General features: G+C 44.6%; 2 protein-coding genes across 2 annotated transcripts in view; one reads left to right on the top strand and one right to left on the bottom strand.

The window, feature by feature from the left end:
* AGO2 (argonaute RISC catalytic component 2) overlaps nucleotides 1-8,071 on the bottom strand; it is a 48,187-nt gene extending 40,116 nt beyond the window's left edge. The window contains exon 1 of the mRNA XM_083859555.1: nucleotides 7,422-8,071. Coding sequence (XP_083715681.1) covers nucleotides 7,422-7,452 — 31 coding nt within the window. The 5' untranslated portion in view covers nucleotides 7,453-8,071. The remainder of the gene's footprint in view (nucleotides 1-7,421) is intronic.
* A 7,206-nt stretch (nucleotides 8,072-15,277) lies between these two features.
* RPLP1 (ribosomal protein lateral stalk subunit P1) lies at nucleotides 15,278-16,534 on the top strand. Its single transcript, XM_083876505.1, has 4 exons — nucleotides 15,278-15,487; nucleotides 15,580-15,654; nucleotides 15,761-15,878; nucleotides 16,415-16,534. Exons 1-4 carry the CDS (start codon nucleotides 15,416-15,418, stop codon nucleotides 16,492-16,494), a joined length of 345 nt encoding a protein of 114 aa, XP_083732631.1. The 5' UTR covers nucleotides 15,278-15,415; the 3' UTR covers nucleotides 16,495-16,534.
* The last annotated feature ends 448 nt before the right edge of the window (nucleotides 16,535-16,982 follow it).

Raw genomic sequence — 16,982 nt, 5'->3', positions numbered from 1 at the left:
GAGAGATCACAGAGTGTAGGCTGGCAGCAGAAGTTCCCTATCAGAATTTTTTTTCCATTACACCTCAGGGTTTTTTCTTCCACCTGCTTCTTGTAAGCAACTGATGTTCTCATATTACTTGATACAAACTAAAACTCAGCTATGAAAGGTAAAAAAAAGTCACATAAAAGTTTGCTACAGAGAGGCCTCCCTGAAATTTGATATTAAAGGGAATTTCCAAGTCAAACCATTAGGAAAAAACCCACCACTGCTGTATTCTTATCACATAACGAGACTCAGACAACAAAGCTTCATTTCCTTTCCCTGGCGGGAAGATTCCTCCTTCTCAAAGAAGCTCTGACTTTTTAAACAACACACCCTCATGCAAATATTCTGAATCCCTATGTGTTATTCCTAAGCATTCCTTCACTAAGTGCTGAAATTAATTCTTCTGCATTGTCATTTCTACAATGAACCTGGATTTCTTCTCTGTTTCATTTTTGTTTTGCTTGCGGCTTGGAGGGTTAGTGTTTTTTTGGGTTTTCTTTTCAAACCTATGCCTCTCAGTAGACTTCACAACAGAAATATGTAAGTCAGCAGAGCTGCAGCTGACAAGTAGTGTTATTTGAGAAACCTTGGGTTTCACTGGCATTAGAAACCACAAACAAGAGAAACCCCTGCTCTCCCAAAGCCTTATCCCCCATGAGGATTTCAGAGGTGATGGAGGAGTATGATGGGGCAAGAGTGTGCAACCAACAGAGAAACTGATTTAAAAAAGCCCACAAAAAACAGTAGAAAGGGAGCATTCAGTGCAAACCACAAGCTCTATGAAAGGACAATAAAATAAGTTCATTATCAAAGTCAAGAACAGAGCAACATTTAGACAGGAATTCACCCTCAGTATGAATAGACACCCATCCTTCAATAGCAAACACTTGCTAAACAAGTTTCAGAATGTATATAACCAGGCCCCAGTAATAATTATGTTTTAAAGCTTTATTCATCTACATGACAGGTTTAACTTCAAACAATTTTTGATTGATCTAGCTAAGCCAGTGAAACCTTCACTCTTGGGAATTCTTCTAAAATTGGCTTATTTAAAATAAATCTAAATTGGCACATCCACACACACTTCCTACTACTAAATTAAAATTTAAATTTCATTATTTTCTCACATTAATAAGCTCTTGAGTACATTTTGTGACTAAACTAGGAAGATAAAAAAAGCACTGCTGAGACAAGAAGTTGCAATACTCTGACCTCTGACATGAGCAGCTCAAACAGAGCCACCCATGGTGTCCAACCCTGCCAAGGCAGCTCCTCAGTGGCCACAGAAGAGTTACTTTTTTCTTAGACTATATACAAAATCATAAATATCCCTTGATACACAGAAGTGTCAGAAGTGTGTTTTCAAGCTTCCCAAGATAACATGCCGAGAATAGTTTAGTTCTCAAAAAGGAAAAAAAAAGGAAAAAACAAACAAACAAACAAAAACAAAACAAAATAAAACAAACAAAACAAACAAACAAACAAAAAACTTCAGTTTTGCTCTGCATCTTCTTTTGTCACACCCAGCACAGGCTGGAAGTGACACAACGAGACATTAAATTCATGTACTGTTTAAACACACAGTCCTCACACTTACACACATTTTATTAAGAATATTCTCCACCTTCTGATTATAAAGCAGCTTGTACAAGGGAATTCAATCAGGTTGTGCTAGGAGAGCTTTTGGGAAAAACTGTAGAGCTCAAAACTGCAGATGTAGAGCCCATAACCAAAGTTATTCTGCATCTCTGAAAAGTTAAATATTTTAATGCTTCTCCCAAAGACAAAGACTGCATGACTGCAGAGTTATTAATGTTGGGACCTGGTCCCCAGAAACTTCACTGCAGGTGGCAATAAACTCTCATACAACAAGACACAACACAACTGAGCAGCACTACAAAAAATACAACAGGAATAGGAGAGAACAAATTACTCTCACCACACCTGTGATTAAAAAAAATAAATTAATCCCTCTCACAACCCAAATAGTAACAAAATTTGGTAGCACTGTGGACAGCTCAATGAGTACCCAATTCAAAAGAAAAACCTCAAAGCAAGCTTTGGACTGACTAGCCTATGCCAGGATCCACAGTACTTACCCACCTAAATCAATCGTTTGTTTCCACCTTGGCTGTGTCCAGTTTTGTGAAGTCATACAGTAAAAAACAAACCCAAACAAAACTTCCTTTCCTAGAAAGCCTGAGCTTTTCTACCAGGTACCACATGGCTCCACAGCTGCAGCACAGCTACAAAGCAGGGTATTTAGGAGAAGTAATTTTGCTTCATATGAAATGCAAAGGCAGAGTGCAGAAACAGATTAAATAATGCTCACACAAAAAACTTTTTATTTGAAAGCACCAAATCTTGTTCTGAAAAGAGAACAATAAAAGCAAAACAATTAAAAACAGAGAGGTTAAAATGAATTGCACTAATCTGTGGTGATCACTACACAGACGAAAAGACACCACAGATTGAAACACTCCTGAGTATATCAAAATAGAGGCATCACCTCAGTCTTGAGGATTTAAAAAAACTCCACTTCCTGGACAGTACTAGAAAGTCTCTTGAAAGCACAACTTCTTAGAAATGGCTACCAAGGGCACCCACAGGTTACAGCTCTGGTGTAAAACATGAGAGACACCACATAAAGTCAATCTACCTGGGGCTGATATTTTCCCAATTTCTGCAGCATAAAATGTATAACAAAATTTTTAAGTTCAAATTTGTGTATTACAATATATGTGGGGGAAAAAAAACCCAACAACAAAAAATCCCTTTGCACTGATTTCGAAAGGGTTGTGCTTCCCTAGTCAATAGGATAAGGGACATTTCACATTCTAGTGGGCTGCTTTGTGAATACATCAGAAAGGATGCAAGATACTAAAACAAATTAATTGGACAATGCATGGAACAGATCCCTACCCACAGCCACTACAGTTAAAACTACGTAATATTTTCCACCAGCTTTTTTTTTTTTTTTTTTTTTCTCTAGTTCATAACTTACCAAAAATAAGATACTGGAGGCTGACTTTTCTCCGTTTAGAGATTTAGCAATAATTTCTGGTAGGCTGAGTATTAGAAACTAAAACCAGGAGCAAGTATTTTGCTTAAACATGAAGTAAGGGAAGTAAAACACCAAAATTTTGACAGGCCTTACAAACAAGTTCTGTGGAACTGTCATCAGGACGGGCTTAGCCAACACGAACAGGACTTTTATCAGACATGTAAAGTTCCTAATCTGTGTTTGCAAAGTCAATTTAGCACAGGTTTACTGTGTCTGTCAGCTGATCTCTGCAATTTCTGGAAGGCCAGAGGTGTTTAGAAGGGCTGGTTTCTGAAATGGAGAAATCTCTCCCTGCTATACAGTTCTAAGGGGTATGAGAACATCAGATGATCATCTAAGGCATTTTATTTTATTGAGTTAAAGCATTTATATGCCTTTTCCACCCTCCTGTGAAAGAGAGGCAGACTGGTGGTGGTAGCAGCAGTGAAGGAAGGGCTACAAATTGTGAAACAAGATCTTTCCTGGAAGTCAGGAAGGTTTGGGTGTTCCTCTGCACTGCTTCTGTACATTCCAATGCACCACTAAGGACACACAAGCACACAGCAATTCTGCAAAAGTGAAAAAACTTCAAGATGAAGTAAAAGTAAGTGCAAAAAATCTTATGTAACCACAGAGTCAGTGAGAGAATCACTGCTGAAAAAGGTGTTTCACTTTTCAATAGCAAATAGCATAGTTCAGGTCACCAAGGAAAGGAGGAAGTTTGGTGCCACATCTGACACCACTAATTATCCTTCCATCAAACCACCTCATCTTTAAGCCACCTGAAGACAACACAGTTATCTGAGGCAAAATAATGATATAGAATTTTCTTTTCCTCAGGAAATATACTGGACATGAAAACAACGCATTTCAAAAAATCACACTGTGTTTTGTAGGCTGTAACTTAGCCAAAAGCAATTTCAATTTCAGCAAAAACGAAGAGGGCAGAGGCTGTATATGGAGTTTTCATTCCCTCCCCTTTGTGTGGCAGCTTACAAGGAGTTTCAGCATTAATTTAGGGTCTAAAATTAAGCCAGAGAAACTGGATGACTCTGATACCAGCAGCAGAGTGAGACCAGGTCCATGGACATCTACCCCCAAGAGAACAGAAAAAGCTTTTTTAAGAAGAGAAGGGCAGACCTTTAGTAGGAGGTACAGGGGAGCTCCTGCTGCCACTGAGACACAAGCTAAGAGGAAGGACACTGGTGGATTGAATTCCACCAGATGAAGATATTGCCATTTCTACTACCCCAGTTAAGGCAGGAGCACACCCTTCCCTGCACCATATTTTAATACTGAAGACTCCCAAAGAGAATCAACATCCAAAATCTTCAAGAAAATCTATGGAAGGTAAAAACAAGTACCTGCACTGAAAAGCAAAAGTGACTTACAAGTTTCAACAGCCTATTCACAGTTTTTAAAGGGCAACTTAAAACTAAATGACAAGAAAATAACTTTAGTTCCACTAATTTAATGAAGGTGGGTTTTGTGCTAGGGAAAAAAAGTTGATATTTCACATGCAAAGCTATAATCAACTTCACACTCTTTTTTCAGGCAACTGCTACTTCAACAATAAAATAGGACCTTCAGCATCAGGCAAAACCAAATATCCTTTCAAAGAAAAAAAGAGAAATCTGTGATGTGCAAAGTTTAGAATTAATAAATGCATTAACACCTAGAAGTACAAGTTCCAGAAGTTTATGCAGTTTCTAATCAAGTCTTTTAACTGAATGACAACACTTTTATTATGTGATTTTGAGATTTTTCTGTCCTTCTAAAAAAAGGTACACCAAAAAGTAGCAGTGTCAAGCTTTTTCTTTAAAAAAGAATTCCCTCTCAGATTTTCAGATTTGTTACTCTTCACATTTTCTTGAAGGAAAAAAAAAAAAAAAAAAAAAGGTAGGGACACAATGCCACAGCAAATTCAACAGCAAGTCAAGAATTCAGACAATTATTAATTCAGACAGTATTTGGGAAAAAGCAAAAAGGGATCATTAATTTCCCATTTATGGAAACAGTGGTTTCATGACAATCCCTTCGTGTATAAAAACCCATGTTACTCCTGACATAACAGCAGGTCTGAACAAACTTTCCACCTTCAGCAATAACATTCTGAAATCAGTCAGATATGGCCTCCTAACTTGCTTGATACAGAAAAAGAATTAAGACTAAAATAGCAAACCCTGTGGCAAATTGAGCAGCTCCTCTGGCAGGAGGCCAGCACCAGGGGCACCCTTAGACTGGCCTGGCTGCAGAGTCCAGTTTGGGAGCTGGGAGAGCAAAGCAACTCCTGCACATCAGCAGCGTCCAGAGCGGGATCCACATCCAGCGGGGATGAATGGAGCCTTTGCCTGGTGTCAAGGATGTGCTGACAGACCTGGAGAGGCTGCAGCTCTCGTGTGTTCACAGCAGCTCTGGCTCGCTGAGGGGTTGTAAACCACACCTCTGCTCTCTCCCTCCGAGCAGGATTTCGCACACGGTGGTTTTGTAGTTTGCAGATTAACATGTGGCAGGGGGATTTCACAGTCCCTGCTCCCAGGCTGGTTCACAGAACAGCCACACTCCAATAAAAATCTCCAAGATGCCTTGCCTGGTGTGTGGAGCGGAGCAGGAAGCCGCCTGGGCTGCCAGAAGCCACCGTGCTGCTGAGGCTGTCCGTGGATGATTTCACAGGAAGGAAGCAGAGCCTCACTCACCATGTGGAGAGCAGCTCACGGCTCCCACCCCGGCACAGCCAGGGCCGCACAGGGGGAAAGGGCCGAGCCACACTGATAAACTCGGAAGTAAACAAGACACAAGATGAGCCTGGCCCGAGGCAGCAGAGCAGCAGGAGCCCGAGACACACACCAGGGACAACACAAAGCCACCCAGAACCTGGGGAAAGTACAGCAGTGTCAGGAGCCCCAGGTTAAGAAGTTGTTGTTCCAGGAAGGGAAAACATTTTCTTTCACACCGAACATGACGGTCCCTGATGGCAAACGGCATCCACGTGAAAGTGGTGGGATCAGATACAGAGTAAATAAAGATAAAGAGACTCCCACACATGAAACTACTCTCAGCCCATATGCTGGTAACATTTTTAATTATCTGTCTCCTTAAGCACAATTTTGAACAAGACCTATCACCAGGAGGTGAACACAGCAACAGCCCGACGTGGGCCACCACAAGCACCTGTAAACTCAAAGAGAACCTGTGCCTGAGCAAGAGAACCCGACAGCAGAAACCACCCAAGGATTGCATCTCTAGTTCTACATAGTTACTGGTACTGAAATGTGCAAATGATGTTACACATGAGATTGTTAACATCAGTCAGGACACACGGAGCTGTAGGGACATGCCTGCCTGCTGTACTATCAAGAGCCCGGTGAGAAAGTAAAAACAGAGGAGCTGGACTTCAAGAGGAAAATAATCATCCTGAATGTCTTTCTTGATTATTGCCTCCTCAAGAGAACCAAGTCAGAGGGAAAAAAAAAAAAAAAAAAAAAAAAAGAAGCCAGCACCTAACTGTGGATCCCAAGATATGAATGCTTTTACAGAAGCATCTGTAGGAGGAGCCGTAAAAGACATCTCAGTTACAGGTCCTGTATTTCCCTACACCAGGCTTTGCTAGATTACCCCTCTAAAAAAAGAAATTTTACGCAAAACCATTGAGAACAGCGGCACGAAATAAAGTTCCATTTATTTTGAAACTTTTCTAGAAGAAAACTAGGTGCCAGTCACCCAAACACTGTTGTTCCTACATCAGAATTCTCACCACACAAACAGCCTGACGCTAAAAACGAAAAAGAAACATTGTATCGTACGAACTGCACCAACTCGCACAGGAGTAACCTGTATTTCCCCGAAGTGCTATCAAACCTCCCTAAGAGAGTGGCTGACCCGTCTTTGCACGTCTCCCTTTCCCCTGCTCCCAGATTTGCTGGCACGACAGAGCGATCCTGAGGACACCGTGTGCAGGCTGTCTCCAGCCCCGCCGACATGCGGGCGCTTCACCTCCACAGCCACAACTATCGCGCCGCGGCCGCCGCCGAACACGCGGCCAGCCGGGAATCCCGGCATGGAACCGGGAGCGAGGAAATGGAGACCCCAGGAGCCGTGCCGGCCTCGGGGCTCGGCAGAGCGAGGGGGGAGCGCGGCAGGGAAGAAGGCGACCCTCCCCTCAGAGGGGCCTCCGGACACGCGGCCCTGCCCGAGGTGGCGGCGGCGCCCTGACCCTCCTTCCCTCCCCCGCCGCTCCAGCCAGGCCCCAGCCAGGGGGGGCGGGGGCTCCCGGGGCTCCCCGCCGGACACGGGCCGGGAGAGCCGCTCCGGGGGGAGCGGGGAAGGCAGACAAACCCGGGCGAGAGCTCACCGGGTCCGGCGGAGGGGGCTCCCGGGTACATGTCTCCGTGCGCGGCGGCGGAGGCGGCGGCGGCGGCTCCAGGGGTGGGCACGGGGGAAGGAGCGAGCCCGAGCCCCGGCTATGCTGTCGGGGGAAGGGGAGGAGGAAGGGCAGGGGAGGGAGGAGGAAAAGAAAAGGGGAGAGGAGAGGGGGGAAGGAAAAAAAAAAAAAAAAAAAAAAAAAAAAAAAAAAAAAAAAAAAGAAAGGGAGTAGGAGGGCCGGGAATCCAGGTTACTCGTCGGCACTGAGGAGCGGGGAGGGGAGGAGGAGGAGCCGCGCGGTCACGGGGAAGGGGCGCTCCGCCCTCCGGCCCGGCCAGGCGGGAAGCGGCTGGAGGACATGGATCGGCCGTGCTGCTGTGCCCAGGGGCCCCGCTCCTGCCTCCAGACCCCGCTCCTGCCCGCAGCCCTCGCCTGGGCTCTCACCGCGGAGTCACAGCATCAGTCAGCCTGGAAAAGTCCTCGCAAACCGGCGAGTCCAACCTGTGACCGGACATCAACCGGGCCAGAGCGCGGAGTGCCATGTCCGGTCTTTTCCTTAAACACCTCCGGGGATGGTGACTCCACCACCACCCTGGGCAGAGCATTCCCGTGTTTAATCACCCTTGCTGTGAAGAAACTCCCCTGATGTCCAGTTTAAACCTCCCCTGGCGCAGTTTAGGACTAAGTCCTGTCATCCTGTGGCTTTCAGTGAGACCTTGGGGAATGACTGTGCCTCTAGGTGCTCTCTCCACTACCTCTCCCTGTTACAGGTCTGAAAGGTATGCTGTAATTATATCAGTATTACACATGCTCTGCTGGATCCTGAATTAAATTCGGATTTGTTACGTTATATTCTTCTGTTCCTCCTGTTGCTGTGAAAACCTCAGCTCAGTTACCTCATGGATTCCCCACATCCACTTTTAGTCGTATCTGTGACACCCAGCTGTGGTGGGGTTGCCTTATTGTCCTTGTCAACGAGATAATGCCTGGTAGTGTGCACTTGTAAAGTTTAGTACAACCAGATAATGCCTGGTTGTACTTACGTAAAGTTTAGTACTGGGGAAAGCAAACTAGACATGATGTGAAAGAGGCAGAGTACTGATCAGTATGATGCACTGAGACCCTGGAGATTTCCCTGGAGGTATTTAAAAGACGTGGATGTGGCATGTGGGGACATGGGTTAGTGATGGGCTTGGCAGCACTGGGTTCATGGTTGGGCTTGATGATCTTACATGTATTTTCCAACCTAATGATTCCACATCATGATGATAGTGGTGATAATTCCTGCAGAAACTGTCATCCTTTTGTAGTCACCTAATTAGTACCTCTTCCTTTCAGAAGAAAGTAGGAAAAACCAAGTTAAATCTGCTAAGGAGGCAAAAAGCAACTCAGTGACACTCACTTCCACTGGAGTTACCTACAAAGTTCCAGCACAGCCACAATCTATACTTTGAATCACCTCCTCCATGTTGATGTGGAAGCCTTTAAAAAAAATTCATGCAGTTTTCAACCCAGAACAGTCAAGCCTCGTCAAAGTCAACCAAGTCCTATCTGCAAGGCAAACATACAGCTTGCAGCGTTCATCAAGCCAATTAATATCCTTCTTCATGGGTTCATATTTCAAGTGATGATACAGAAGCATCTCACTGTTCCAAAGTATTTATTCTCCCCTTTGGGTCATACTTGCAGATATTCAAGGGCTGCTATTAACAGCTCAGCTTTCACTTCCAGTGAACTGCTCCTGAAACCATTGTCACCACTAGAGTTTCCACTGGAGTGATTTTGGATTTGTCTCCATTCCAGGCTTCTCGAATTGCTGGAAAGTAAAGATTTACCCATAACTATAAACAAATAAAAGACAAAATTATGGGTCAACTTTAGTTTTAAAGGAAAGCCAAGCAGCTCTAGCAAAAAGATAAAGGAGCTGGCAAAGAGCTTTTTTCCTCCCTGTGAGAAGCTGGATAACATTTTTGCACAACCACCAATAATTTCTGCTTTATGCTATATAACCTTACTAGAGCGAGAAAAAGAGGGTGGATGAGAAAAAATCCTCAAAAACAAGAGCCAGAAGAGAATTATCTGAGACACATTTGGCCTTTCTGCTGAGGTGGCAGGAGGAAAACATGCGGTTTCTGTATCAACATCAAATTTTTTCATGCTATATTTAAACCAATCCCTTCAACCTGATTAGGAATGTAACTTCCTTTAAGATCAGACATACTATTGTGCCTGTTAGACCTGCATTTAAGAAGGAAAAGGGCATAAAATACATTGACAACTTTCTGGAAGTGCTCACTGGACTAATTTGGTCACCCTGGCTATCAGTCCTGACTTACATTGAAGCTACAAGTCCACTATGGTACTGTGGTAGCAGTTTGAAAATAACAAGCTAACAAATATCAGAAGGCAGGTGAAAATATAAGGGGAGGTTTAACAAAACACTAAACACTCATCCCACACTTCTCTCTGCCTCCACTGGATCCTCTGCAATGGATTTCAGAAGTTCCCTGAAAAAAAGAGATCCTGAACCTGGCCACCTTGAACATTCTGGAGTGCAACATTCTTGTACTGATTTAAAGATGATTTCTGTGGATTTAGCATTTAATAAGCCAAGAGCATTTATCATTGTTTATACAAGACTGTAGAACTCCATAGTCAGCTAAACAAGAAATGAAATTGTTTTATTTAGGCACAGTTTTCCCATGTGGAAGTGCTGCTGTCCCTCAGGTGTATTTTCATGGTACTGAGCACTCCCAGCAGCATTTCTGTGCATCTGAGGAAAGAGAGTTCCAGCTCTCTTCTACCTCTGTTCACACACTCAGTTTGGGCCATGTCACTTGCTTTATTTCCAATGCTTTCTGTCACTGACAACTGCTGTTTTGGAGCACAGTGAAACCTAATTATGTCTTACTGGGCTATTTCACCCCCAAAAAGGCCTCAATTCTTGAAAAGGTTTGTTCTGAAAGAGAGGTTTGAAAGCTCTGTAACAGCATTCTTTTATGCATCATCTTTATATGCTGTATTAACAATTATATGGTAGGATAATACAGCTGCTTAAACACTTAAAATTAGGGTTTTCTAAAGAAAAAAAAAAAAGTGATTTTTGGGCACAATACCTGTCTTAACTGCTGGATTCCAAGATGATATTTCCCAGAACTGACATCTGTCACAGAAGAAATTATTAATTTTAGGGGGAAAAAAGCATGTTCTAATAATTCTGGAAGCAAAGATGGTATTTAGGAGCAGCATTTAAAAATAATTTATAGCAGCAGCAGCAGCAATCCAGGGAAAATATTTTATATACAAATAGGCAGTGACAAATGGTACAACTTTTCTTTTGATGAGAAAACATACATTGATCTCCCTAAGTAACAGCCATTCCCATTTTAAGTGGAATTAATCTTAAAACTCCAGAGTTTATAAATGTCTGGCAATCATTGCTTACAGTGATACAGTAGCAAAAATTTTTGCTCAGAGGTGAAAGATGTAAATTTTATTCTTGACTTGGAGGGGATTTAGGTTTATATTTGCCATCTCTCAACTGGCCTAACTTTTAATATGTTATCCTGGAGTACATGCATTAGAACTGTCACATATTCTGTGTTCTGCTTTACACAAGAATTTAAAATCAGAACCAAAGAGAAGAAGTCCATGACTCTCTGCCCTAATGTGTTCACATTTTACAAAGACTTTGAGGGTTCTGGTCCCCAGCTCAGGAACTGTTTGTTATTTTAACAATTAAATATTTAACTACAATTAAACCTCTCCCATGGTAGAGGGACCAAAACCTGATTTTTGTCTTTTTATAATCAGATTACTGTCCCAACTACCAAGCTACAAAGCTGCATTTGATTTCTTTTGTCAAACGAATTGCAATAATAATTTATTAAAAAAAAAAAAAAAAAAAAAAAAAAACACCACCAAAACAACTAATTATCATTAGATTACTAACTTCAGTTCACTCAAAAAGACAACTTTTCCAGGTGATCAGGGTCAACAATGCAACAGTTCAACTTGATAGAAAAGATGCAGCACCACCTATTGGGGATGTGTTACACACACTGGTTATTACAGTTTTAAGAAGTACCAGAGTTTTGTTCTTCATTGTAATGACTTGCTTACAAGGGAAAAAAAACACAAAAAACCCAAAAAACCCCAACCAGGAACAAAAAGGACTTTCCAAAAAGAAGATAAAAGAAGGAAATACTGTACCTGAGACTGTTCATCAAGAAGAAACACCTGTTCCTAAGTGCCACATCTACATGTCTTTTAAATATCTCCAAAGTTGTTGGCTCAATCTCTTCTCTGGGCAACCTGTTCCAATGCTTGACCATCCTCCCCATGCAAAAATTTTTCTTAATAATGACTCTAACCTTCCCTGAGCACAACTTGAGGTCATTTCCTCTCATCCTAGCACTTACCACCTGGGAGAAGAGACTGACCCCCCCACCTGGTTCAGCCTCCTGTCAGGTAGCTCCTTCCCCAGCTTTGTTCCTTTTCTTCAGACAGGCTCCAATGTCCTTCTTGTAGTAAAGAACCCAAATCTGAACACAGGACCGGAGATGTGACCCTGAGAACAGGGGGGACAATCACTGCCCTGGTGCTGTTGGTGACACTTTGGTCACTGAGAAGCTGCAGCCTTGAGAGCTGGAGAGAGGCAGCTTAAGGGGAGAAGAGTCACCTCAGGAAGGTTATAAACAGCAACAGAATATTTAAGCAAGGAGAAGGAAAGAGAAAGGAACTATCAACTTCAAGTCTTCTTGGTAAAGAGGTCATCACTTTGATGACCACCAGTGACCTTGGCCATGTCCTAACCCTCAGGCATCAGCTCTGTAGTGTTCACACAGCTAATTCAGGCTGAGGTGCTAAGGGCTCACTGCTTTGTGTACAATAATGACAGATCTTGCTGATGTTCTCATCTTCCTTGGCGATGCACAAACTCATCCAGCCAGATCTCTGCTACTGCTCTTCACCATCCATCCTCCAAGTGTAAAATATCCACCTCAGGGAAGTTTCATGGCCAAGTTACTGGTTTTGTTTATCATTAAGACAGCCGTGTGTGATGCTGCAGCAGCTTTGTAGTGCACAGCTGTATCATCATCCTAAACCCTACCAGCCTGGAGATAGCTCACTACCCTGGAATAGCAGAACACACAGAAGAATATAAGGGGTTTATTTTCTTGGTTTGTTTGTTTTCTTAACCCTCCATCTATTTGCTGTAGATTCATCCAGAACAGAGATTTCTGCTCCAAAAGGATGGTGATGTGTTACAGTAAAAGTACAGTTACAGGATCAGAGCTGAAAAGCACACATGACTGCAAATTTCTAGACTCTTGGTCTGCTTTATTAACCAGCTTTATTAATTAAGCTTTATTATCCAGCAATCCTGATCAGACACCTAATCTTCCAAAACCTTTACGTTTGGAAGATTAGGTTTTTTGGTGTTTTGCTTTCTTTTACACAGTGATTTGTTTTCATCAGAACTTTATTGTGGGCTCCTACAGAGCAGCTTTATCAGTGTCACTCAATAGATGCAGCAAGACAGCCATGAAGCAAGGATGCAGGCAAATCTCATTTAATTAACATCTTTGCCAACCAAAGCCTAAGCTTATGTGAATGTCACATTTAAATTTTAGGTCTTCATATTTTATTTTTTAACCACTCATCAGCATTTCTAATAATTTTTATCTTAAGGACTGTTATATCAGAACAAATATGGTTGTTACAAAACCAAATCTATTAAACCTATAATTTTGCTGACTGCTTGCACACTTCCAGTACTCATCTTCCAAGCCAGCGACATTTGCAAGTTGATTTGGTTGAAAAGGAATCTTATTTCTCTGTTGCTGCTTTTCAGATCATCACCTCATGGACCACTGGGACAGCTCTGAGGGCTTTTGCACAGGAGACCTTGGCAGCCCTGGAGTGAAGGACAGACAGAGGGATTTCCTGTGAAATCCCATCCTCTAGTCCCCAGCAATGACAGAGGTTCCTGGATATTTAATCCCACAGGAAAGGTGCATTTATTTCCTGCTTTGAGTTAGGTATAAAAATCTAGACAATTGCCCTGTGCCCTGAATAGGAAGTTTAGGTAAATGTCTTAATTCAGAGCTGGTGACCCCACTAATACGGATAAAATTAATTAAATTAATTAAGCACTACATCACTATGCATTTATCATCTCCAGCAGTGAGTGGCGTTAGATCTTTGTTTAGTAAAATTCTCAGTTATTTATGATCCTTAGGAAAGGATGGATACAAGAGGTAAAGTCCCTCTTGCCTACCTCGGTTTTTACTTCTAATGGTCTAATAAATCCTGACATTTCTATAAAGGAGCACTACAAAAGCAGGCTGTTGGATATACTTTGCTAGTAATAGAAATTTGTCATTTTAGAATTCTAAGCTTTCAAGCTTTTTGCAATTTTTAAAAATAATTTTGCTTAAGCTTATTTTTGATAATTTGGCTTATTTGGTTTGGGTTGGAAGGGACCTTTGAAGGTCAGATAGCCCAGCCCCACTGCAATGCACAGGAATGTCTTCACCTAGACCAGGTTGTTGAGAGCCCCATCCAGCCTGGATGGAATCCTGTCTGTCCCTCAAGCATGTCAGCCACACCACTCCACTTTGAGTCATCTCCAAATCTGCTGAGGGTGCACTTGATCCTCCTGTTCGTATCTTTGATGAAGGCTTTAAACCATAATAGTGTCAAACATCACTGATCTCCACCTGGACCTCGAGTCAATCGCTGCGCTGTGGATGTGACCAGCCAGCCAATTCCTTATCCACCAATCAGTCCATCCATAAAATCCATCAGACAGAAGGATGTTGTGTGGGACTGGTGTAAAGGCTTTATACAAGTCCAGACAGGTGACATCCATAGCCCTTCCCTTGTCCATCCATGTGGTCACTCCATCACAGAAGGCCCCTTGGTTGATTGTTGGGGAAGATGAAGCAGGACTTGCCCTTGATGAAGCCGTGGCTGTCCCCAGTCACCTCCCTGTCCCCCAGGAGTGTCCTAGCACAGCTTCTAGGAAATCCCTTCCATGATCTGCACAGCCACTGAGGGGAGGCTCATCAAATGCACATCCCTCAAGAAGACAAAAAAAAAAAAAAAAAAAAAAAAAAAAAAAAAAAAGAACATTTATTTTTCACAATCTGATGATGCCTTTGGAGCAAAATTCTGGAATTTGCTCAGTCCCATCAGAATCCCAGAACCACAGAATGGGTCAGGGTGGAAGGGACCACAGCGGGGTCACCTGGTGCCACCTCCCTGCTCCAGCAGAGCCATCCCAGAGCACAGGCACAGGATTGTGTCCAGACAGTTCTGGAATATCTCCAGTGAAGGGAGACTTCGCACCCTCATCTGTTCACTGCTTGATCACTGCACAGGAAAGAAATTCTTGCTCATGTTCAGCTGGAAAAAATTAGGCTGCGTAGTTCCGTACCAAGAGATTATTCTGCACCTTTTCTTCCCATTTTATTATGTACAGAAAATGGACTCTTGGCGAGGCAGTGAGACCTGAAGTTGGTGTGGGGAAGGAGGGCTTGGGTCCCTCAGGCTGTGCCAAGGAGGTTTAGTTTGGATACTGGGAAAACTGCCTCAGGAGAGTTTTCCAGCCCTGGCCGGGCTGTCCAGGGCAGCGGTGGAGGCCGCACCCCTGAAGGGACACAAAAGCTGTGGGGATGTGGAGCACGGGTGGGCCTGGCAGCGCTCGGGGCTGATTTCGGGTTTTAGGGATGAATTATTCCCTGTGAGGGCGGTGAGGGATCGGGACGGGGGGGTTAAGAAAAGGGGAGGGAGCGCGCGCGGGCACCTGCCATGCGCGGCTGTCACGGGGTGACGTCACGGCTGACGTAACGCGCGGCGCCATTATAAATCCGCGCCGCCAGACCCGGCCTCTTTCGCTCCGCGGCGGCCCAAGGTGCTGAGTCCTTCGTACGAAGCTAAGGCCGAACTTCCCGGCGACCAGCACCGCGCCCCGCCATGGCCTCCGTCTCCGAGCTCGCCTGCATCTACTCCGCCCTCATCCTTCACGACGACGAGGTCACCGTGACGGTGAGTGCGGGCACAAGATGGCGGCGGCCGCGCGGCATGGCCGCCTGAGGGGCCGCGCCGGGTGGGGTCTGAGCGCCGCTCTCTCGTTGCAGGAGGACAAGATCAACGCGCTCATCAAGGCAGCCGGAGTGAACGTGGAGCCTTTCTGGCCGGGGCTTTTCGCCAAGGTGGGAGAAAGGGGCTGCGGGCCGGGCGGGGGCGGCGTGTGGGGCTCCCCACCGCGCTTCCCGCCCGTGTTAACGCGACTTCGCTGCCGCTTCTGGTTCTCCGCAGGCGCTGGCGAACATTGACATCGGGAGCCTGATCTGTAACGTGGGAGCGGGCGGCGGAGGGGCCCCGGCTGCCGCCGCTCCCGCGGGAGGTGCCGCGCCCGCCGGCGGAGCCGCCCCCGGTGAGTGGGGCCGGGTCCGGCCCGGGAAGGGCTTGGAGACATGGGAGGGTCCTAAAGGGCATCTTCATCCAACCCCCTGCCGTGGGAAGGGACAGTCAGGCTGTTCAGAGCCCCATCTAATACTTGAAGCAGCCACAGCTTTGCAAGCGCCAGTTACAGAAGGTGTTTCCCTGTGGTTTCTGCCATGCAGTGTGTGTGTATGAGTGTTCCCGAGCAAAGCACGCCCTCCCTGGGGAAAGGCTGGCGGTTCACATGAAGTCAGGGTACAGGATTAGTGTTCCCTCAGAATTGAGCCTGCTCTTCCTGTATGTCATCAGGATCATACAGGGCATCAGCATCTCCTCTTACAGTTTTTCAGATTTGATAAAAATTAAATCTGAAGGCACAAAAGCACTTTGCTAATAGTACAAACACTATTCTTGGGCTGCTCAGGCCTTCATACTTGACGTTAGTCATTGCATGTGACACCTTTTGTGACAAGTGACTTCTGTGAGCTGGTAAACTAAAAAATAAATCTTGTCTCATTTCTTTTCCAGCTGAAGAGAAGAAAGAAGAGGAAAAGAAGGAAGAATCAGAGGAATCTGATGATGACATGGGCTTTGGTCTTTTTGACTAATTAGTTTTGTACCAGCCTGTAATAAAAACCTCTGCTTGTACTGGTGTCTGCCAGGTGGATGTTTGTGAAGGGGAGAGGGTGGAGATGGCCATAGTACCTGCAGCTCTTCAAACTGCTGTCACCAGTGTTCAGCTGGGGCTTGGCAACTTCCCCTGTCAGTGTTCTGGTGTTTCACAAACCGAAGTGAAGGCTCCTGAAGGCACCCACAGCCTCTGGGCAGAGCGGGGAATGAAATCCCAGTGAGCAGGGGATGTGTGGAGCGTGGAGCTGCAGGATGGGGAAAAGGGCTGAGCCTGCAGCATCTGCTCTGACACCTGTGGCACTGCAAGGCCAGAGGGTTTTTCACCCTGGGGGAAAAGGCTGCAATTCTCAGGTAAAGGGCTGAGGTGGTGTAAGGTATACAATGTATTTACCTGGCCAGAAAAGGGGTTTGAAGGGTGGGTGTGTATTGGAAAGGAACTACTTAAAAGGCATGAATTGAATAAAGT

This window comes from Zosterops lateralis (genome assembly GCF_965231275.1).
Source record: "Zosterops lateralis genome assembly, chromosome: 1".
In the NCBI taxonomy this organism is placed as follows: domain Eukaryota; kingdom Metazoa; phylum Chordata; class Aves; order Passeriformes; family Zosteropidae; genus Zosterops; species Zosterops lateralis.
Note: the sequence above shows the minus strand (reverse complement) of the source record. Positions and strands in the feature narration are given on the sequence as shown.

What these genes read in the sequence shown, in the direction of transcription:
- RPLP1 (XM_083876505.1), top strand. Translation starts at nt 15,416, where the DNA reads ATGGCCTCCGTCTCCGAGCTCGCCTGCATCTACTCCGCCCTCATCCTT. An exon ending in ACGACGAGGTCACCGTGACG is followed by an intron (nt 15,488 to 15,579) that starts GTGAGTGCGGGC and finishes CTCTCGTTGCAG; the next exon opens with GAGGACAAGATCAACGCGCT. An exon ending in CGCCGGCGGAGCCGCCCCCG is followed by an intron (nt 15,879 to 16,414) that starts GTGAGTGGGGCC and finishes TTTCTTTTCCAG; the next exon opens with CTGAAGAGAAGAAAGAAGAG.